Raw genomic sequence first — 24,543 nt, 5'->3', positions numbered from 1 at the left:
GGAGGAAGTAGTGCTTATTTTTCATTTTTGTAGTACATAAGTACATAGACATACTGAAATTACTTTTCATTATAAAGAAAAAAACAGTTTTATGACTTTAGTATTGTTAATTAAAAATTGAATGATTCGTGAAGTTATAAAAAAAAAAAAAAAAATTAGTCATACTTTACGAATCGGTATCTCTTTTTGGACAGAGCATATCAACTAAAATGTCTTCAAATGGTTATTTTATTTTAATTTAAGTTTTCGACAAGGGGGTTAAGTTGTTATCTTCTCCTAAAGGCGCCACGTTACATTTAACGACTAATCAAATTCATTAAGTAGGAATTTAATAATTAAGTAATAGTAATTGGTCGTACAAATTTATTCAAATTAAAAGCTTAAGTATCTAATTGTAAATCTTTCCTCGAATTTCGGTGTTTTGGGACACATATCCACCATTATCATTTCTTGTTGTTATTAATATTTTAATCCTCTCAACTCAAGGCTATGTGCAATGTTTAAGAATTTCAAGGCCAACAACCTATTATTCACTTTGTTTCTTTCAATTTAGCTTACCAACTAGTTAAAGTTGTTAGTCACTAAACAAACAAAAATATTGGTAGATCTAAATGTGGATTCGTGCGTTGGATACGATATAATGTGTGAAATATAAGTATGCATGTCCCATTTGTTTTTGTTATATACTCCCTCCGTTCACTACAAATGTTAATTTCAGACTTTCCTTAAAAAAATAATAAATGAAGTTCATAATTTACCATCATACTCATATTAATTGGTGCATAGTTTTAATCAACTTGAAAAAATGATTTGAAATTAGTAATTAATGTTATGTAAAAAGTTAGTAAAAAAGAAATCGAAATGTTATAAAATCTATTTTTAATACTTCAAATAAAGTGAACGAAGGTTTAATATATAAGATAGTGTTGTTTGTCAATTTATGCGCACTTTTAACTATTTTATCGCTCAGTTAATCCGCACTTTAACTATTTTATCGAATATCTTTTACTGTCATCAGCACATATTTTGTGAAACATTACCCGACAAGGGATATGAAGATGGAAAATAATCATCCAGGGAGCAACTAGGTGCAGGCAAGGAAATTCAATTTGAATCCCCTTCAATTCGCTGAAAAATTATATTGTACAAATGAGATAAAATGATTTTTCTTTATGCATTGTTGGATCTTCTTAACATAAGCAAAGATTCTAGAGTAGTAGCTAGCAAAGGGAAAAAACTTACCCACACCGGGTGTATACACCCAACTCAATTAAATTAACCATAGATAATAAAAAGAGTCCTAATTTTAATAAAGAAAACATTAATTAAAAGAAAGCAAGGTTAATAAAGGGAAAAAAATTAAAAAGGAAGCAAAATTAATAACGTAACATCACAACTTAGGTTGCATCATCGGATTCATTCTTTCTAGTGTGCAAATTGAAAGCTTTTTATCATCCTTTAAGTCGTTGGAGTTAAAATTAAGCTCATTAAGCATAAAAAATTTGACTTTGGTGATTCCTTAACTTCATACTTCATTAAGTACATATGCAAGTAAAAAGATGCAAGATTAAAGATCATATTTTGTTCAAGATGAAAAGGAATCCTGCATGATGAAAAAGAACAAAAATGTTGCATATACAAGATGGAGTAAATCCCATACTCTAGTTATGTTAAGTGTAAATCTAAGTACTTTTTTGCGATGTCTATTGTTAAATAGAGCGCGTTTTAATGATCATCGAAAATGAACAAACCCAAAACATGTTGTAAAATATATTAGTTAAGAAGATAAAAAATATATTTAAAAAGTATTCAAAGTTGAAACAAATGTTCAACTTAATTATTTAAAAAGACTCTACTAATCGAGTTATGGTTAATATACTTTGGTAATAATCTTAATTAAGATCATGTGCAAAATACTTGGTTAACTATGGTTAAGTGTTAATAATTATAATTAAATAATATGACAAGTGTCATTTATTTCTAGAGTAATAAGTTTTTCCCCTAGCAAAGGGTGGTCCAAAATTATTTTAGATCATATGTTCAAATTCTAGGTGAAATATTAGTTTTTTTCTTCATTTTCAAACCACTTTATATGAAACTATGGCTCTGCCATTATAATATCTAGTGTATTTTGTCTTTATGAAATTTAATTATAATCTCCCATAATTATTCGGTCATTTGATTGACTCCTGTGTAAACACCCCTTCGATGCATGCATGCTGTGTCTGACTTCCATTTCTTTTTAGCTTTTGTTTATTTTTATAATCTTAAAGGAGGGATTAGCGGTGAGTATTTTCTTAATCATTAAAAAGCATTAGTTGAAAGGAATTTCCTTTTTAAGGAGCCTTGTTGCATGAAGACAAAATAGAGGAGGTAGCGACCTGGATTCTTTTATTTGTTTTTGGTTGAGAGAATAATCAACTCTTCATTAGTTAATTAAATAATCAAAGGAATACTAATTAGCTCCTCATTTAATTAATCAAATAAATTATATTGAACTTGTAAACAAATACTAACTCGTATTCTTTATATATAAAAGTCGTCTACGAGCTTCTTCTAACATTAAATCGTTAACAACAGTTCTGTTGTTTAATATAAAGTAAGGTGATAGACATAGTACTCTTAGTTTAGCTTTCATGCAAAAGTCAAAATAAAAATTAAAAAAAAAGTTTCATAGCACTTTGGTCCCTCAGTTATTGATAAATTCTGAGATCAGTCCTATGTTGTCAGACTATTATGTTGTCAGACTAAGCAACTCATTAAACCTTCATTCAATTGAATTATGCACTTTTGATCCCCTTTGCTTGTGCATTCACAAATTTACCATAAATATAAACCTTTCCACCACTTAATTACCCATGTCTTATTTTAAGTTTATATTGTTACTCTATATTTGGCGATCATATAATTCTATAAATAGTTAAATATGATATATTCTCTACATAAAGAGACCATAAACACACATTAACTAATTGAAGGTTAAATATGTTTAGTCATATATCACAAATTAAGACCAAAAGCAGAATTAATTACCAATTATAACTTAGGGACCAAAAGTTAAAAAAACAAAAGAGAGAGAGAGAGAGAGAGAGAGAGAGAGAGAGAGAGAGAGAGAGAGAGAGAGAAGTTACATATGAAAACACCCCATGTATACCATATCCATGTAAGTTCTTGATATTCATTGAATTAGCTTGATGAAAGAGATTCATGTAGAGTGAGGAACGCTATAAAGGATGAAAATGAAAGCAAAGTTGTTTTTGGATAAGACCTAACGAATTGGTGAATTTACTAGTAACTTGTAAGTGATAGCTAGGTTACATGAACTTATTATAACATGATAGATACTGTCAAGATTGATCTCTTGTTTGGTAAAGTTCCTTTTTGATAGAGTAAAGTGTTTCACTGTTACTGATGTTGTGTTTGTCTTCACTTATGGAAATTGTGACATTTTCCTAATCTTTTAATAAATGGGCATGGTCCTGCGCACTAAGCTTTGGCGATGCGTGTGATTTGAGGAAGGGCCAGACCATATTGGGTCTTATAAGGAAAAAATCTATTCTCATCTGGTGTTTACATCAACTCAAAAAATACATAATACATGCTTTCATATACGCTTAAATTAATACATATTTCCACTTTCATTTATACTTATCACAGTAAATTAGTATGATCTGACCGGGTGTAGGTAAGTTCTTTCTGTGTCTATATATATATATATATACTAGGATGCTCGCGCACGGCCCAACACTATAATGCATCTATGTGTATGTAGTTGTGTTTGGATAGTGATTATATATATATATATATATATATATATATATATATATATATATATTATGTTCAAAACACGATTAATATAACATCAGAATTGTGCTCCGTATCTAAAACTTTATTATATTAATGTTTGCTACGAATACAAAATCGGCAAATTTATTAATAGTTTTTAAAAGAGAAGACTTGTTTAAAAAGGAGATAAAACAATGCAATATTTAAGCATCTTGATACTTTCAATTTTAATTCGATTAATTTAAAGGTGTAAAATACTTATTATTTTTAATCAAATTTTGATTTGGATAATTCTAATTCAAATTATTAAATTAATTTTACATGTTTAAAACGAAACAAAGTAGAAATTGATTTTCTATTTAAACGAAGAAATACTATTTTTTAATTTTTGATAAATAGTTTATTTCATTACTTGTCATGTTGTCTTTTGCATGATTTTTTAAGAAAACGTCGATTAGAATTATAATTTGACATTTACCTTATTCATTATTTGATTTCCATTTGATTTTTTTTTACGACATTAATCTCTTTTCACATTTATTAAAAGTAAGAATAAAAATAAAAAAAATAATTAAATTCTATCTTATTTTAAAATATAAATATTTTAAGTATATTTATTTTAGTAAACATAACAAATAAATGACATCACTGAAAAAAAAAAATTGTATGGTTTGACTACTTAACCTTTTGAAGAAAAGAATTTCATTTGTTCGCACTAATGGATTGATATGCACGTGGCAATGAATCCATCATTATTGACTTAATGAGATACTTTGGAAATTATATGAATATTGTTTGATATTTTAATATGGGGTGCACTTTTTTTTTTTTTTGGACATTATTAATTTGCACTATTTTTATGCATATATATATAATATATATATATATATATATATATATATATATATATATATATATATATATATATATATATATATACACACACACACACTATGTTCAAAACACGATTAATATAACATTGTAGTTTGCTCCGTATCTAAAACTTTATATATACGCTTACGAATACAAAGTGTGCACTTTTTTTTTTAACATTATATTTTTTTTAATATGGGATTCACTTTCTTTTTTTTTATATTGCTTGATTTTGTTAATATGGGGTCCACTTTTTTTTCTTCCTCTTTTTTGTTTTTTTTTTTTGTATTGCTCGGTGTTATTTAGTATGGGGCCCACACCCCCTTTTTTTTTTTTTAAGGGACAACGGACGACGAAGCATGAGTCTAAACCCATGCTTTATATGGTTTCTTTATTTTTTTTTTTTTTTTTATATATTGCTTGGTGTTGTTTATATATATATATATATATATATAATAATATATATATATATTATATATATATGTAGTTTGCCTCCGTATCTAAAACTTTATTATATTAGTGTTTATACGAATACAAAGTTTACACTTTTTTTTTTTACATTGTTTGTTTTTTTAATATGAGATTCACTTATATATATTCAAAACACGATTAATATAACATTGTAGTTTGTGCTCGTATCTAAAACTTTATTATAAATATTACTTTAATATTGGTTGGTGTTAATATTGACCACACCTTTTTTTTTTTTTTTTTTTTAATGCCGGATAACTTCTATATAGTAGTAATATATATATATGCAGGGGCGTATCTAGTATAATAGTTATGGATTCAAATGAACCCATAACTTTTGGCCTAGACCTAGATTTTTTATGAAAAATAAATTGAAATTGTTGAAAAGATTGAACTATGAACCCGTAACTCAAATAAGATGATGGGTTCAGTAATTAAACTCAAGTTTTGAATTCACAGAATTATAATCTTGAATCTGCTTCTATTAATGAGTGTCGCCGACCTTACATTTTTACAAGAGACCATTTCTACGGCTCGAATTTGTAACCTTCTAATCATGCGATAATAAATATAAAATTAGTTACATTTCCTATTCTTCAATGTTTCAGCAAAAAGTATTTCATACATGTCTTAAATATAAAATTATTGAATGATTCTCCTTTGCACTCCAAATGACTTTTGTTGGATGTTGATGTTTTTCTGTTCTTTTCTTTAATTTCCCTACTTTACGAAGGGTCATCTGGAGCGGGTGCATTATATATGGATCAACGTATTAACTTAGAAAGAATCTGTCCTATCTAAGGCTCTACCATTGATAGTTATTGGTAAATTGAATAAAGAAATAGAATACCAAAAAAGAAAAGAACAAGAGGGAAAGCCTCATCATTACTGGTTAATTGGTGGTGCCCAAAAAGATATGAAAAATAAAGGGTAAAGCTGATTTTTTTTTTTTTTTTTGGAGATTTTGAGCTTGATGTATAATTTCAATTATAGTTTTTCTCTGATCTTATTAGAAGGGGAAACCTCTCTGTGCTAAAAATATGTCTTGGATTATTAACTAGAAGCTCCACTCATTTGATTTTTGCTAGATATGCGAGGAGAGTTAATAAGAAAAAGAATCTACATATTGGAACTTAAAAGAATGAAAGGTGTCAATTAGATGTACATACACCTAAGATGAAGTTATATCAATCTTCGATTCCAGTTCAAAAATATAAACGTTAACCTATAATTAGAATAGATTCTACATCTAGAAGCAAAATAAATAATAGGGTCACTTTAACCTATAATTAGAATAGATCCTACAAGTATAATAAAATTCTACTTTGTGTACAATAAGGTCACTTTATATTCTTAATTCTTTGTAACATACTAACATGTTATCACACAATCAAATTATATTCACGGGGACAAGAAAATATGAAAATTTTGAAGAAAGAAAAAATAGTTTAAATAGGGAAATACATTATTAATGACAAATTAATGTGGATTTTTTCTTCGGTTAAAATTCTCAAGCCTTGAAAATGACATACACATGGCAATATATACTCGATAATAGCCATGTGAGCAACACATGGATTCACAATCTTAGAAACACTCTTTTACGTCCAATACTTTCAACTAGATCTATATGGCAAAAATTGTACTCATCAATGCCCTTGCACCTCCTAACAGCATATGGTCATTTTTTTTTTGTTTTTTATTAATCATAATATATGGATCAACTTGCACGCACTTCAACTAATTGCATGAGGTATAGCTACCTACATCAGCATAGTTATCGGATAATTCTATCCACCAAATTAAATTTACACAGACAAAAAGAAATCACCTAGTATTCTTTGTTTTCGCTGGAATTTGATTCTCAACCCACTTAATTAACCACTAAGTTATATTCTTAGAGGCATTCATAGAAATTAAGGTTTATCCCACCGACATTTAGTGAGAAATTTATCTTTATAAAATATGATTTTTCACTTTATTTCCATCGAACCAGCTCACTAGAAAACACATGGTGGGAAACAAGTTCCCATCAAAACGCTAGAAAACTTCTTAATTACACATGTGAAAACACTACTATTTAGATTTTTTCCACCGACATTTAATAGGAAGTAGCCATTGAATATTTTTCAGTGATAAATTAGAGATTTCTTAGTAGTGATGTCTCATGCGGTCATTTTCTTCTCTAGTAAACTAATATCCTAGAAAAGGGAAAGAGGAATAGTCTTGCCCAGCTTAACTAAATGTTGGGACGTTTTTGGGATATATTGTTCTTTGTCCAATCATACAACTGGTTTGGCAAAAAAAAAAAAAAAAAACTGCAAGTCCTAGACTCCAAAAGAACAAGGACGGCAGCGACTAAAATAGAACTTTATTTTTCATAACCTGAAGCTAACCATTATGTTGAAAGGAGAATACAGGACGAGTTCTATGGATTCAATTGAACTCGATCATTTGCTTCAATCGATTTATTTATACATGTGCAAATATATAATAAAATCACACTCATGTAAATTGACTGATTCTAAATCATGAATTCACCTTTTATTAAGTCCAACAATATTAGTTGGGTTGAGTTTGAAGAAACTTAAATCTTGTCATTGTCTTCAGAGAATCATGATACGCATGTTACAATTTAGACAGGTGAATGCTGATGTGTTAGTGCTTTGTCAAATAAGCATTGATGAAACAAACCAAAAGAAATTACCTAGGATAATTCTGTCAGCAAAATTTACACAGACGAAAAGAAATCACCTAGTATTCTTTGCTTTCATTAAAATTCTCAACCCACTTAATTAATTATTAAGTTATATCCTTAGATGTCTCATGTGGTCATTTTATATCTTCTCTAGTAAGCTAATATCCTAGAAAAGGGAAAGAAGAATAGTCTTGCCCAGCTTAACTAATTGTTGGGACGTTTTTGGGATATATTGTTCTTTGTCCAATCATACAACTGGTTTGGCAAAAAAAAAAAAGCTGCAGGTCATCGGGACAAGGAAGACAGCTACTAAAATAGAACTTTTTTTTCCTAACCTAAAGGCTAAAGCTAACCATTATGTTGGAAGGAGAATACAGGACGAGTTCTATGGATTCAATTGAACTCATTCGCTTTCTGTCAGTCTATATATACATGTGCAAATATACAATCAAATCACACTCGTATTAAATTCACTGATTCTAAATCATGAATTCGCCTTTTCATTAAGTCCAGCAATACTAGTTGCTGAGTTTGAAGAAACTTAGGTCTTGTCAGTCTTGAGAGAGAATCATGATACACGTGTTAAAATTTAGGCCTACAATTTATATACACGTGTTAATATTACAATTTAGACAGCTAAGTACTGATGCATTAGTTCTTTGTCAAATAAGCATTGATGAAACATTGGATGCCTATGACCTCACCGGCCTTGATATCTCCAGATAGGCTAAAACTAAAAAGACGCAGCCTAACAAATGTGAAAGCATAAGGAAAAGAAAAAGAAAAAAAAAGTTATATACACTCATAGCATATTAAGTTTTTTACATCATTAGTGTAACTCAGCCCGTTATAACAAGTCACTTACCATTTATTCTAAGTTACTAATCAATCCTATTAAATGCAATTATCTACAAATACCTAATAAGTAATATAATTGGGATTGTGTCATAATTTTTACATTCGCCATGGGTTAAATTTAATGACTAAGATTTAATTGATTCAAATAAGACCCTAACCATAGTTTATATAATTAATAACTTATTCATAAATATATTAAAGTATTTTCTCTCTCTTGCTATTTTACTTTCCTACACAGTAATATTTCTCCTTATTCAGTTTACCCGTTCCTTACTCCATCTTGGCGCCAAAACAATTTCTGGTGTAAATTTTTTTTGCAACGCCCGAAAATCATGGCTGCAGATATCTTTCAGATTCTTACCGTAGAAATCAGTCTTCTGAAGATAATCTTAGATCAAAAATCAACAGAAAAGAACACAGGAAGTGGGAAAAAAAAACAGAGAACGAGACAACAAGACGTGGAGCTTCATTTTTGCTGGATTTAAACTGACTATCTCGCCAGGTTTTCTTTATCCATTTCGATCTTTTAGAGATTAAATACTTGTTAGTTGTGTGTTTTTCATTGTGGTAATTGACGAGTAGAAAATTGTATACAAGGTGTTTGTGAAAATTCCCAAGTACTTTTTGGGATGGGAAGAGTGACACTTTGTTATTCTTTTACGTCTGTAAAGATTTGAACTTCTTTTTTTACGCCAATTACATCAAAATATGGACTGCTTTAGATAGCATGTAACTCCATTTTAACTTACAAACTGAGATGTGATTTAACTATTTAATTATTTGTCAAACATAGTGGGAGTTAGCAGAACAATTGAGTGGGACATCTGTCTTACTTTTTTCTTTTGCATGATAGATTTATGGAGACTGAGCCCCAAAATGAGCATATGGATATTTCTCATTCGTTTGAGCCAATAAAACTTGGAATGGAATTTGATTCAGATGAGCATGCATTTGAATATTACAATGAATATGCTGCTACAATTGGTTTTAGTGTTAGAAAGGAATATGCAAACAAAAGTAAAATCGATGGATGCGTGACTTCAAGAAAACTTACATGTTATAAAGAAGGTCATAGAGGACAAGACGAGAGATTTGCTGGTCAAAAAACCTCGAAAGGAAACTAGGACGGATTGTTTAGCTCATATTAATGTAAGTCGTCAACCAAATGGGAAGTTTTCTGTCATTTCATTTGAAGAGAAGCACAATCATCCTCTTGTTCATCCATCTCTAGCTCACTTGTTACCATCACAAAGGAATATTAAACTTTCTCAAGCATATGAAATTGACTTATTGGATGATTCAGGAATATGTCCCAATCCATATAATTGTGTCATAATTTTTACATCGCCAAAATAAGGGAAAAGAATGACGTGTCCAATATAATGGCCAAAGTAATGTAATATTTGAGCCTAATTTATTATAATCAAAAATGACCGGTTATGCCTAAAAATAATGATATGATATTTTTTTTATACATATGGAATTATATATAAACTTTATATACAAGAATGATGCAATTTATATACATATGCTGGAATTAATCATACATTTATTTTACATAAATTATACTCCCCCGTTTCAATTTATGTGAACCCATTTAACTAGACACGATATTTAAGAAAGAGTGAAGACTTTTGAAATTTATGGTTCAAAATAAGTCTTGAATATTTTTGTGGATGTAAATTATTTCATAAAGTGAATTTGTTCCCAAATTAGGAAAGAGGTCATTTATTTTGGCACTGACTAAAAAGGAAATAGGTTCACATAAATTGAAACAGAGGGAGTACGTTAATTATACATTTATTATACACATATTATGCAATAATGATATGATATTTTTTTTTACGTATACAATAGTGATATATATTATATACCATAATGATACGGTTTCTATTATACATTTTTTATACATCCACTTTCTATACAAGATTGATACGCATTATATACACATGCGAGAATTATATATACACTTTCTATACAAAAATGATACATATACAAAAATGATACAATTTTCTATTCTATACAGGGCAGTTGCACTGTGCTGATACACATTATATACACAAATGATACATATTATATACAAAAATGATACATACCTTAGTGATTCATATTTTATACAGTTTCTATACATTACAGATAGGTACTGATACATATTTTATACACAAATGACACATATTATATATAAAAATCGCCTACATTTTTGTATTTGGATTTTTATTTGAAAATTGTCTTATTTAAGTTTTGGCTAATGGATGAGATTAGTTAATGGGTATAATTTGGGTTTGGAAAATATTGAGTTAGAGGGTGAGATTATTTATTGCCGACCGGCCATATATGTCCTTCTCCCAGTGAATAAAGCTTAAACTCAGAAATCTATTTCTGGACTCAAGCTTCAAATTTGGGCCCAAATCAAGTCTACTTATGATGAATTGGATTTGGGTCATTGGTCCGTCCATTGGGCCTGAGCCCAAATTCAGTAGTAGAAATAGCACTTAATTCACTTGGGCAATTCGTAGAATTGCCGCGGGGGTTTGGGGTGGGGGGGGGGGGGGGGGGTGTGTTTGCTTTTAAATTTTGCCCCTCATATTTGTGGTCTTTAAATTTTGTCCTTCGGCTAAAACTCATGAGTTTCAGGTTCGAACCCCTGCTCAGTCAAAATTTTTAAAAAAAATCGCAACGCAGAGTTTGAATTTCGTTATGCCCCCTCCGGTAGACTTTTAGTTAAAACATAACTAAAAGTCTCTTAGGGCATTTTGCTCGAGGCCTTTTTTTTTTTTTTTTTTTTTTTTTTTAAACTATTCAAGGTAAACTGAGTTATGCCTTAACTAAAAGTGTCCCCCATAAGGCGGAACTTTTCCTTAAGGCATAACTAAAAGTTTGCAAGGCAAAGTCTATGCCTTAAGGAAAGGTCTTGCCTTATGGGGCATACTTTTGATTATGTCTAAACTAAAAGTCTATTCCATAAGGCATAACTAAACTATGCCTTAAGGAAAAGTTCTGTCTCATGGGGTAAACTTTTAGTTATGCCGGATCCGGCATACACTCCCCCAGCCCTCCTTGCGAAATTTTTATTTCATTTTATGCCTGAGCAGGAGTTCGAACCCAAAACCTCAGGTATTCGCCCACCTTTCCAAGCGAAAGGCAAAACTTAAAGACCACAAATACGAGGGGCAAAATTTAATGACCACCCCAAAAGAAGGGCAATCTGCGCAAAAAAATGAATTCACTTTTGGTCCTATCTTTAAAAGATGACTATTATTGTAGAGTTTCAAATTTCATAAGTGAACATTAATGACAATATCTTATGGAAATTGAAACTCAAGGACAATAGCTATTTTTCATTTATAGAAGTTGAAAAGTGGTTATTTTTTAATTTTCCCAATTCATTATGCCATTGTAACCCCATCTATCTATAATATTGATTTTCAATGGTTATATTTCAATTACAGAAGTTAAAATATGGCTATTACTAAATTTTACCTAATTTAGTATGCATAGTACTCCCCTTTTTCTATATATTGGTTTCCTTATTGATGATCAATTTGTTTTCCTGAGCAAAGAGTGACACATCTAATTTGCAGTCTTAATTTGACATCAATTTTTAGATTTTCTTAAAATAAAATCCATGTATTGAGAACTATATAAAAAGTATCATGAATCATGCATTTCATAATTTAAAATACTTGGAAAATGTTTGGGAAAAAAAAGAATCATAAAACCATGATACTCTCTAAACAGTAATATTATCATATAAATTGAAATATGTTTATCATTCTCTCTCAAGATAATGACAAGACTATAGGAGGCGAATTCAAATTTAGAATTAGTGAGTTTAGTATAAGTTTGAGTTTTATTATAGGGTAAAGGGTTAAATTCGTCCCTGAACTATGCGAAATGGAACAAATTTGTCCTTCGTTAATAGCTGAAATCAAATATGTCCTCGCCGTTACAATTGGGATCGAATTTGCTTCTAAACTATGCGAAATGAAACAAATTTATCCTTCTTTTTAAACGATGAAAACTTAACACCCCATGACAAATGGCTTATTAGTCTTTTATGTTCTACTTATGAGGCAGCAGATATTCTGCAATACCAAATCAAATAAGATTAAGTTCACATGTGTCATATTGTGTCAGTCATTTGTTTGTATCTTAATAATGTCAAATGTTTACATTTCTCTGAATAAGTTGCAATAACTGTCAAACACTTATATTACATGCATGGAGGCCTTGATTGTAGAGTCTTCTGATGCGTTGAAAATGATCTTTCAGCAATCTCTATTCTGAACTTTGGAAAGGTAAACTCTGTTCAAACTTTTTTCTCCTTTCATCACATAAAGACACAAAGGTGTCAAATGCTTTAATCCAAATACTTTTCTTTTCCTTATAAAAACAATATATAATCAAACCTCTCTATGACTGTATCGTTTGTTTAGATATTTTTTTGGTTGTTATAGAATATAGTATAATGTAACATAACTTGACCATTATAGTGAAATGTTATAATAGAGGACGATTGTTATAGTGAAATATTATAATAGAGGATAATAGAGGACGATTGTTATAGAAAGGATTGTTATAGAAAGGTTCAATTAGAAAATATACGCAAACTAATTGTGCCAGCTCTCTTCAAGATTGTCCAAAAGATTTGTCATTGATGGTGATCTTTGCTAGATAGCATGGAAATTTCATCATTCTGCAAATGAGAATGGTTCTGCATTGTGGCTATAATGAATGATAATTTTCTCATAGAAAATGAGAATAGGTAAACCAAAGTAGTGTTCTTGAAGTAAAAGTAACACACACTATTATAGCATTATACAAAGAAAGCTGATTGGACAGATTGAAATTTGATCTTTTATTCTCAATAACAGCCCAACCAATATTGGCAGGACAAAATGTAGACAAAAAAGTAAAAAAAAGAAGAGGGGTGGGGGTTTTTGGTGGGGGGGGGGGGGGGGGGGTAGCAAAGTTGGCATACTAATGGGAAAAGAAACACTAGATAGAGCAATTTTTCTGGATGACCAAAAAAATTGAGAACAGAAGCCTTCTTTTGATTCAACCAAACAGGAAACTTCATTCACTCAGCAGCCAATGGTACAGCTTCAGCCTAAACAAAAATAACCAAAGAAAATATTCATTAGCACCTAATCTTCATTGGCAGATTCAAGAACTAGGAATTTCTAACACTTGACTCTCCAAGTGAATGTATTTGAGTCTTAAACACTAGGAGAAGGGCAGGAAGAAGAGACACTCACCATCTTGCGGTATTTGAGAGCGTAAAACATTTCAAGATAACGACGGATTTCTAGACGATCAAGCTTAGAAACATGTTTCCAGAACCCATAAACAGCAGCCAGTGTCAATAGCCTCTCCGAGTAGATTTGCCAGGTGTACCTGTATTTTAGTATAGACGCGATAAAATATCAATCAACTACGCATCAAATTCCAAATTGATCACTATAAAAAAACTGGAATTAGCTATGAATTTCATCGTTGATCCGTTGCTAAATTGCTGGTAGCTAACAGAATTATATGATAATTCCTGGCTAATGCGTCGCTAAATAGGATTAGCGATGGATCTTGCTGTTTACAACGGAATTTGTCTGTCCCTAATTTCTGTTTTTTAGAAGTGGATATTAATGACTAGGGTCGAGAAAGGGTTGCTTACTTCTCTTGGATGCGCTTTAGGCCACCAGTAGAAATGGTTTCCCAGTGGGAAGGCTCAGTCTTACATTTCTCAAAGAAATCAGCTAGCAGATCAGCAGCTTGGTCGCCGTGATATGGATCGATGTGAAAGCCGGACTTCCCATGAACTATGATTTCAGCGGGCCCACCATGATTAGTCGCAAATGTAGGCAAACCACAGGTCATGGCTTCAACAACTGTTAGACCGAATGCCTCGTAGAATGCAGGCTGCACGAATGCTCCACGAGTGTCAGCAATGTATCGGTAGAGTTCACCATTCCTCACTCGGTTCATCTGGGAAGAAATCCATCTGAACTGGCCATTCAAATTATGCGTCTTTATCAGCTCGTACATCTTCTTCATCTCCGCCTGCTCTTCCAAATCTTTGGATTCTTTCCTTCGGTCTCCACCAACTACAACTAGGTTAACCAACCCCCTTAGCCGTGGATTCTTGGCGTACCACTCGACAAGTCCGGTTAAATTCTTCACACGATCCAATCTTGCCATGGTGAATAAGATTGGCTTAGACCTGTCCTTGAGCACACACAGATGTTCGTCATTCTCAACATCACTATACAGCAGCTCATCAATTTCAGGGTGAAGTGCTGTAAGTCTCTTTTCCTTTTCCGAGTACGGGAAGTAGAGGTTAATATCAGCTCCAGGTGAGACAATGTTGAATTTGGGGTCGAACACATCAATGCCGTGAACAACTCTGTACAATCCAGGCATTGTGAATGCCATATGGCTCTCGTACTGTCCCACAGTGTCCTTGCTGGAAAAATCAATAAGGATTTAGGATTAAGCACGGGGAAAAAGAATAGAGAGCTCTTTCAATTGAAGAAAATTAATGTTTGTTTATACCTTCCTGCTATCTCTTGGAAGGTGCTGGTGATGATGAAGTCAGTGTGATTCATTGCAATAAGATCCGCCGTAAACTGGGATGAGAAATGGTATTTTTCGTCGAATTTTTTCCAGTAGATGTCGGAATCAGGATACTTTGTTTTCTCCAACGCATGGGCAATGGTGCACTGCAGAAGTCAAATAACACAGTCAAAAAAAAAAATTTAGTACTCCTTGTTCCAAAGTAATGAAATGCAACCAAATAATATATAAGAGGTGAAAAACACACCTGTGTTACGCCTAGCTTGTGAGCCAGCAAAGAAGCAGCAAGATTGCCCTCGCTGTAGTTGCCGATTATCAAATCTGGCTTGGCCTGCAGTTCTGCAGAAATTTCTTTTGCGACATCCTAACGTATGAAAAACCAAAGTGCTAATAATTAGCAAATTGTTCCAAATACGAATCAGAAGATAGACAAATACAAATGAAGCTTTTGTCACCTCAATGAAAGTCTCCATGTATGGCCAGACTTCAAAGCGAGAGATCCATTTGCGAACAATCCCCTTCTCAGTCCTAAAGGGGACCCTAAGAATATGCGAGTGCTCCGTTCCATACACCTTTTCAAGCCGCTGACCACAAGTGGTTCCAACTGCATCAGGTAGCAGACGAGTAACCTGGGAATAACAGCAAGATCAGTTGTTAACAAGAAGAGAATATATAATCAATCCTCAGTATATACAATTATAGGGACCACTAACAATAAGAATACGCGGCGTGATATCAAGTCCTTGCTCCTTTATGCGCTTAAGCATTTCACGCTCCAAGGCGGGAACTTGATCTAATATGTAGACAACCTGCACAACAAGGGTGAAGGAGCTTAGCATTTATCGGCAGTAAGCATTAGAAACATAGTTGGAAATTAAGGTCAAGATTTAAGTAATGCACCTGGCCACCAGTGTCGGGATAACCCAAGACATTTTCTTGGGCAAAATATCCATGGGGGGAAAGGATAACCACATTGAAGACCATAGGAATTCTCCCCAAGAACTGCTCAAGAGTACAGGAGTCAGGAGCCTCAAGGAGATCAAGAAGCATGCATACCATCTCTAGCACACGCTCCGCTTTGTCGCCCCATCCTTTCTCCAATCCAATTTCTTGGAATTTGTGTTCAAATTCGGAATATGGAGTTTCGGGGGGGAGCATAATGAGGTATTCCTCTGCCTTTCTTAGGACATTTTGAAGAGTACTTGAATTTTGTATTCTGTCATTCAGCATCATTGTCTGTACAGGAAATTATAAATCTATCCTTTAGAACATAATCGTCAGTCATCGAGTACACGATTCAGTTGCTGGTGACTATCCTAATAGGTAAAGTGATATTCAAAAACTATAAGCCTATCAATGAATGCAGTGGCAGATGAACATATGAACCCGGTACTTTTAACACCGGAGCATAACTTTATGTATAAAAAGTTACTAAAATTACAATAAGTAGTAGGTCTGAAACCATAGTCTTAAAAGTACAATAGATTCAATACTAAGAACCTTAAAGATTAAACCCATAAAATTTAAATCCTGGATCATCCTCTAAATGAATATCCTAATAGGTAAAGAGATATTCTCAAACTAAACCTATCAATGAATGCAGTTGCGGACGTTCATCTAAACCAAGTACTTTTAACACGGAGCACAAATCTATGCCTAAAAATTTACTAAATAGCAGGTCTGAATCCATAGTCCTAAAAATACAATAAATTCAATTATAAGAACCTTATTGATCCCATAAATGTGAGTCTTGGATCTGCCTCAAAATGAAATGAAGGGGACTAACAAGTTACCTTGCCCTTATAATGGTGGGCGCGAAGAAATTCAAGAAGCGGGGTCAAGCTTTCCTTGTCATGGAACATTTTTGCCGAGAGGTGCCTATTGAGGAATTCAACTCCATTTCCAATAGATTTGGTGAGGGTTGGTTTAGGAAAGGATGCGGTGAAAGGCTCAAAATCCAATTCGAGAACGAAATTTCCATTGGATCTGCATCAGGGAAAAAACACACTTAACATTGAACAATGAATTCATAGCCTATTCTGTAACACATAAAAGGCTAAAACTTACGCTCCATCGACAAGTTCTTCCTTGAAATTCAAATACTCAGGGACGGACAGCTCCTCGACAACTAGCGCGTTGACATTCACTCGGATGTATTCCCAAACACCAGGCCTCAAACGAATGGCAAGTGCAACCCATGGGGGTAGAACAATCGCTTCCTAGTATAACATATCATAGTAATATTCACACATACACTCAAAAAGATATAAATATGAACTTTTGGTGACGCATATAGCCAAAACAAAAATTACCTGAGTGGATTTCAGGAGTTCCTCAAATGCATGTTCGTTCAGTTTGTTTTTGTCATCCTGGCGAATTGCATCAAATTCAGCCAAAAGCTGGTGAGGTTTCAAGATCCCTTTTCCGTGGCTTTCAATCCTATAATACCAAAACCAGTATAAGTAAACCTTATTCCTTTTTTAGCCATGATCTATCTGATCTAATAGTCTATGCTTCAGAGTTAGCGATAACACCAACTAAATCCTCTTCTTTATAATAACTGTGGTCTCTAGGTCAGTTTGCATGGCCTAGACTATTCCACTGTATTTACTACAGTCGGACCACTCTATAACAACCATCCTTTATAACATTTCACTATAACGACCAAGTTTTCTTTGGAACCGGTTTTCTATGTTATGTTATGTTATATGTTCTTATAACAACATTTCACTGTAACAACCAATAAATATTTGGACAAACAATGCCGTTATAAAGAGATTGACTGTACCTCCACTAGCACAATCGAGAAACTCTGCCCACCATCAATTGGGCATATGGAAAACAATCACCTAGCATTTTTTACACACCAATTAAATTTCTTTCCTAGGAAACAAGAACATCCTATACCTTGAAAGAAACAGCAGAATCTCATTGCGGTGAGCAGCTAAAGTGGCATCAACACGTTCACGAAGGCTATGAACACGAGTCAGAACACGTTCAGCCATTGCAGTTGATTCAGCAGATGGGAAATCCTCAGACAAGTTTCAACTGTAAACAACCAAAAAAAATACACTAGTGCAGTTAGTAGAAGAGGCACACCTCATGATCTTATCCAATATACCAAACAAATTTTTAAGTAGTACTAAATTAGTACAACCACTAAAAAAAAAATGAAAATGACATACTAAAAAGTCAATGAACCACCATAATTTTCAACATCTATAATGTTTCCACTCTTAAGTTTTCAAACCTTCCACTTAATATAGTCAGAAGCAGATCCCGAATTTATTTATAATGGGTTCAACTTTTAAGATTCTTAATACTGTACTCATTGCAAGTACACTGTTAAATTATGCGCTCAGATCTAATATTTCTTGATATTTTAGTAGGTTGTGACACATATTTGTCTTTCCGTCCCGAAAGTTATGTGTTCAGATGAACCCGTAGCCAAAAGACTACATCTGCCCCTAACTATTGCCAGGGTGGTAATACCGGTTCGGCAGAACTGGTACTTTGGCTTATACTCTTTATTTATGTTAAAAATTTATTTAATATGTACAAAATAATTTATCCAGAACTCTAAGCAAAAAAAATTGTGATCCAGAACCCATAAACTAAAATTGTGGCTCCACCTCTAAATATAGTAAGTAATAAAACCAAAACCAACCGACCAGATGACATTAATTTAAGTCTTACTCAAATACTTATGTGGCAAAAGCACAATGCTATGCGTTACAACCAAAGCTAAACTACAAAAATATAACTCAATGAAGACCCCACAAAAAGGATCTACAGTGATCTTCATGTTACAAAGTACTATACATCAGCTTTCAATTCTTGATTTAACCAAAACACCAAACCGAATAAACAGGAACATTAAATAAATCAAGATCTTTACAACGACCCCAAGTAAGTTTTTTAGTGGAAAATAGCAAATGTACTAGGGAAAAACAAGAATTGATGACTAAGTGCTCGTTTGGTTGGGAAATAACTTATCCCGGGATTAGTTATTTCACCCTCAAAGTGGGATAAAATAAGGCTACAATCCTGGGTAACTAATCCCGGGATTAGTTATTCCGAATTTTTATTCCAACCAAACATACGATAAGGAGGCATTAAAATTTTGTCATGAAATTTATTTTTGCTTATCCTTCACACCAAACGACCCCTAAAGCATACAGGAGATAATAAAGGTAACACTAAAAAAGACCTTAGCTGATGAATGATGAAGATGGATTTGTCTTTAATGAGGTACTTTTTAACTAAGAATTTGATTCTAACAAACAGGACAAACACACACACACACAAAAAAAAAAAAAAGTGATTTTCCTATTACAAAGTGAACTGCAGTTTTAAATCTTAATTTTACTCAAGCAAATACAAAATAAACAGGACCACTAAATAAAACAAGATCATTACAACAACCCCAAGTAAGTTTTTCAGTTGAAAATAGCAAATGTACTAGGAAAAACAAGAATTGATGACTAAAGCATACATGAGATGCAAAATAAGACACAAAAAAAGGACCAACAAACAGGACAAACACACACACACACACACAAAAAAAAAAAAAAAAAAAAGACCAGAACAGTTTGTGTAGAAAGAAAAAGTTGACAAAAACTATGTGAACCAAAAAAACAAACCTTAAAATGTGATCAAGAACTAAATTTTTCAAGAAAGAACTTCTAGTAAAGATCAAACTTTATACTTTTTAAAAAAGTTGGAATTTTTTAAGCTAAAAAAATCAAAAGATAACTTCTTCCCTTTTTTTTTTTTTTTTTTTTTTTTTTGGTTTTTGGTGGAATGATTAAACAGATTTTTCTATCAAAAACTATGAGAAACAAAAAACAGACCTCAACATGTGATCAAGAACAAAAAATTCAAGAAATAACTTCTAGTTTGTTCATTCACTTTCTATAACTAAAAAGGTTGGAATATTTTTGCTAAATGATCAAAAGATTACTTCTTTTTATGGGTTTTTGGTGGAATGATAAACAGATTTTTCTATAAAGAAATGTCCTGATAAAACTATGGTTCTTTGGTTTTTTTTAGCTGCAAAATTTATGGTCCTATAGTATACAGAAGAAAGCAAAAAAGAAAAAAGAAAAAAACAGATGTACAAGTAAACTCAACTGAGAAAAAAGAACCTTGTAAGCAAAATCAAAGATGAGATCAACATTATTTTCCAACATCAAGACTTGGAACTAAATTTGAACCCAACACAAAAAAAAAGACTATTTTTGCATGAGGGACTTAAAAAAAAAAAAAAAAAAATTGTAATTTTACCTTTGAGAGGAGAATGGGAGCAAATGCAAAGAGAAAGAATGAAATTAATGAACAGAGAAATGGAAATGAAAGAGTTTTGGTTGTGAATGGTGAAGAAAGCAAAGCTAGAGACCCCTTTTTATATGCAAAAAAGTGGAGCTTGTAGCAGTGTAATTATTAGGTGAAGTATTTAATTGTATCAGAAACAATATGCTATAATGGCTTCTGGTTTAGTTGAGTTAGAAAAAAAATAAGGTGTCTAATAGACTAATAGCAAATGGACGGTCAATTTTTGTTGAAATGCACAAACACTATTTGGTATGGTAAGAATGGGCATAATACATATATAGACACTTTAACGTGGCCTTAAATGGCAACTAAACACTTTGATTTGATAATACACATTTAGACACCTAAATTTATACCCAATGTGTTTTGTGGACCCCCGATGCTAACATGGTACACATGAATTTTGAAAGATGGGATGATCATTTTGTGACCATTTTGTAAGTCTGAAGTGTTCGTGATGAAGAGAATTTCCGATGTTGAAAGGTATAAGTTCAAGTTTAAGTGTCTATATATGTATACTGATTATATGTTTCAAAAAACAAGTAGTAGAAGGCTTCTTTTTTATTTACATTTGGTGTTTGTTATTCATATTAAGGTCGGATTAAATTTATATTGTATCAGAAAATCTCACATTAAAAACAAAATGCTCTCAAAAAAGGTACTCAATATATAAAACTTAACTCGAGATATGCGATTAAAAATAAAAAAAATACTTACCACTCAACCATATGCTACAATAACTTTTGGTTTAGTACACAAAAATAATAAGATGTGTAATAGTCAATGGGTGGTAAAATTTGGTTGAAATAGGCACGCACTATTTGGTACTCTATGGTAAGAAATCTGAACATGTGTGTTGACAGTCAAAACAAACAAAATGTGAACATGGCATCGGTGCTAATAAGGAATAGAAGATCGATAAAATAATTATGGCGCAATTTCAGTTTACCAAACGAACATAACCTTTGAGAGGAGGATGTGAAGGATAAAAATTAAGATGGAAGAGAGTTCAAAATATAAAAAAGTAAACATATGAAGGTTCAACATCTAATATATATACATAAAAAATAATTTTAACCTTGTAAAAAAAAATGTTTTTTCGGAGTTCGGATGAATACCCTCGGCTAAAGAGTCCGCCACTTTGTGGAAGAAGTAGTAAGTGTAGAGCGTGATCTCGCTTATTTTCCCATACTAATAATTTTAGTATTACTTTTGTAATTTCTTGTCCTTCAATTTTTGTTACAATCTATGTTTGTTGTAGTACTTCGATTATCGTATTATTTTATTGTAACTAATGTTTCTTTTTTCTTTTAGAATGTTGTGACATGCTTTTTATAGTATTTTATCATGACGTCTTTACTTTTGCTATTTTTTTGTCCGATCTGCTGGGAAATATTTTTTTCTTGACTTGAGGATCTATCGGAACAGCCTCGCTACGTGTTAAGGTAGGGGTAAGGTTTATGTACACTCTATCCACTTGTGGGATTACATTGGGTATATTGTTGTTGTTCTATATATAAGAAAATTAATTTGATTTTTTTATTTTATTCTTATAATACTCTCTCTGTTTCAATTTATGTGAATCTATTTTCTTTTTAATGCGTGTCAAAATGAATGACTTCTTTCCTAATTTGGAAACAAATTCACTTTACGAAATGATTTATAGGCACACAAATATTCAAGACTTATTTTGAACTATAAATTTAATTTTTTTTTTTTTTTAAATATTGTGTTTAGTTAAATGAATTCATATAAATTAAAATGATGGAGTAATATATTTTGTAACCACATAATAATTATATGATATATTTATTCCAGTTGGCAGCTGCTGGTTTATAGTACTTCTCGGTTTTAACCAAAACCACCTTTGTTCCCTTCTGTATTTGACACTAATCCTGTGGACCCATTTGTTTAATAAATGGACACTTTATCCGCTTTTCATATGTCGTTTGCATGGTATAAGCTGAAATATCCCAACACTAATTTTTTATATCATATTTAATGAAAGGTATAAATTTATTCAGAGATAAATTTATATCTTATATCAAATAAAGTATAAAATACATCTCAACTTAAAAGATAAAATATCCCTTCTTATTCCAAGAGATAGGATAAATTAGTATTGGAATTATAATCCCGAGATAATTTTAGCTACCTATCAAACGACTACTATAGTATAAATAAACAAATCTTTCTTGATCTGGTTTTATATATTTAGTGCTCATCATTTGACTCTTCCACATTTTAATTATTTTATTATGTACATAAAATAATGCAATGAATTGAACTGAAGATCTACTGCTGTGACACGTACTACTATTGTTTTAGGATACTGTAGTATATTATTGTACTGTGTTTATTTGATATTCGATTTTCCAGAGGATCTTTTTATCTAATTATTTCTAAATTTGGTCCAAAAAGAAACTGAATTACCTATTACGGCTTCATTTGCTGAAAACTGCAACATGGTTGAAGAATCATGTATTCTTTCAAACTTTGGAATAACTTTATCCACCAAAACAAGAAAGATGAAAAGAAATCACATTATTCTTTTTGCCTCAGGGTTGAATTCAAACTATGATCTCTTATAAATTTCATCATACTTATTGATCTTTCTATCATACATTCATACTCAAATTATAATTAAACGGCATAATCACATTACACTAAGGTCGAAAGACTATCTGGCTAATACTTTATTTGAAACTAATGGCATGGTGTAAGGTAGGTGGAAGTACCCCTACCAAGGACAGTGGTCAATGAATATGATCCCTTCATTTTGAGATAGAAATTTCGAGTTAGAACCCTGAAAATGATAAAAAAAAATAAAAAAAATAAAAAAAAAATTACAGGTCGCTCTCTCCTTTGCGCGATGAGAATCTGAATTAATCGAGGCCAAAAAATAAATATAGAATTACATCTGATGGAAAACAAAAAAGTTGGGAAGTACCTTCATATCGAGTCCCTATCAAAACCTAATAAAGGAGAAATAGCCAATGAGAAAACAATAAGTCCAAATTTTTCTCACTTTTTAGTTGGAGTCAAATTAGGTATAGAAAAGTAAAAAAAGACTTACTAAAGAAACTAAAAATAAACATTGGATTATTAATACTCCTGAAAGTGACCCTCCTCCAATGTATGTTTATCCCTATTGTCGTAATACTACTATGTTTTGGCATGATTCTCGGAAGAGTTGTCTGGACTTTATAATGTTTTGAGAAGATAATGTATTATTATGTATCTTCAAAGCTCTACAATAATTTATCGAGTCAAAGTTATGTCATATATGCATTGATAAGATAATAAAATACTTATATTATTAGAACGTAAATAAAATTACAAATTTTATATAATAAGTAACAACAACATCAACATACCCCAGTGTAATCACTAATCACACACATAGGTTTGGATAAGGTAAGTTGTACGCAGACCTTATATCTACTTTTGTGGGATAGAGAAACTATTTCTGATAGATCCTCGACTTGGAAGAAAAGAAAAGAATTTGAAGCATGGTATGAAATAAAAATATGATAGTAAAATAGCAAGATACGAAGCAAATAAAGTAACAAGTAGTAATACACATTGAATAAAAGAAAATACGGCAATTACTAACTAATACTACTAATAAGGAGAACACTAGGCTATCTACTAAAAAGCCTAATACTCGACTTCCACACTTTCCTATGGATTATCGCTCAACTTTACCTAAGTGTCGCGAAGTCACATAACTGTGCTTTTGTAACAACAATATTATTCAACTTTTCAAATTTCAAAAAAAAAAAAACAATCATTAGAAGGAAACAACGGATATATAATGGAACTAGATCGACATAATGTAATTTCTACGGTATTTCAGCAAAATTGAGTGAGTTTTTATGCTAGAAAAAAGTTGTTTAATAACTTCATGTGATACGTAAGTAAATTAGTTGAGCTGTTGTCGTTACAAATAG

The 24,543-nt window shown here is 31.7% G+C and overlaps 1 protein-coding gene across 1 annotated transcript; it reads right to left on the bottom strand.

The window, feature by feature from the left end:
• Positions 1 to 13,520: 13,520 nt before the first annotated feature.
• On the bottom strand, positions 13,521 to 20,699 carry LOC132030865 (sucrose synthase). The gene is made up of 13 exons (XM_059420629.1): positions 20,543 to 20,699; positions 18,164 to 18,304; positions 17,569 to 17,695; positions 17,324 to 17,475; positions 17,050 to 17,242; positions 16,157 to 16,492; positions 15,970 to 16,065; positions 15,712 to 15,885; positions 15,504 to 15,620; positions 15,236 to 15,402; positions 14,358 to 15,146; positions 13,945 to 14,083; positions 13,521 to 13,796 (listed from the first exon to the last, which is right to left on the bottom strand). The coding sequence occupies exons 2-13, from the start codon at positions 18,259 to 18,261 to the stop codon at positions 13,767 to 13,769; spliced, it is 2,418 nt and encodes an 805-aa protein (XP_059276612.1). The 5' UTR covers positions 18,262 to 18,304; positions 20,543 to 20,699; the 3' UTR covers positions 13,521 to 13,766.
• Between the last annotated feature and the right edge of the window lie 3,844 nt (positions 20,700 to 24,543).

This window comes from Lycium ferocissimum, chromosome 9 (genome assembly GCF_029784015.1).
Source record: "Lycium ferocissimum isolate CSIRO_LF1 chromosome 9, AGI_CSIRO_Lferr_CH_V1, whole genome shotgun sequence".
NCBI classification, from domain to species: domain Eukaryota; kingdom Viridiplantae; phylum Streptophyta; class Magnoliopsida; order Solanales; family Solanaceae; genus Lycium; species Lycium ferocissimum.
Note: the sequence above shows the minus strand (reverse complement) of the source record. Positions and strands in the feature narration are given on the sequence as shown.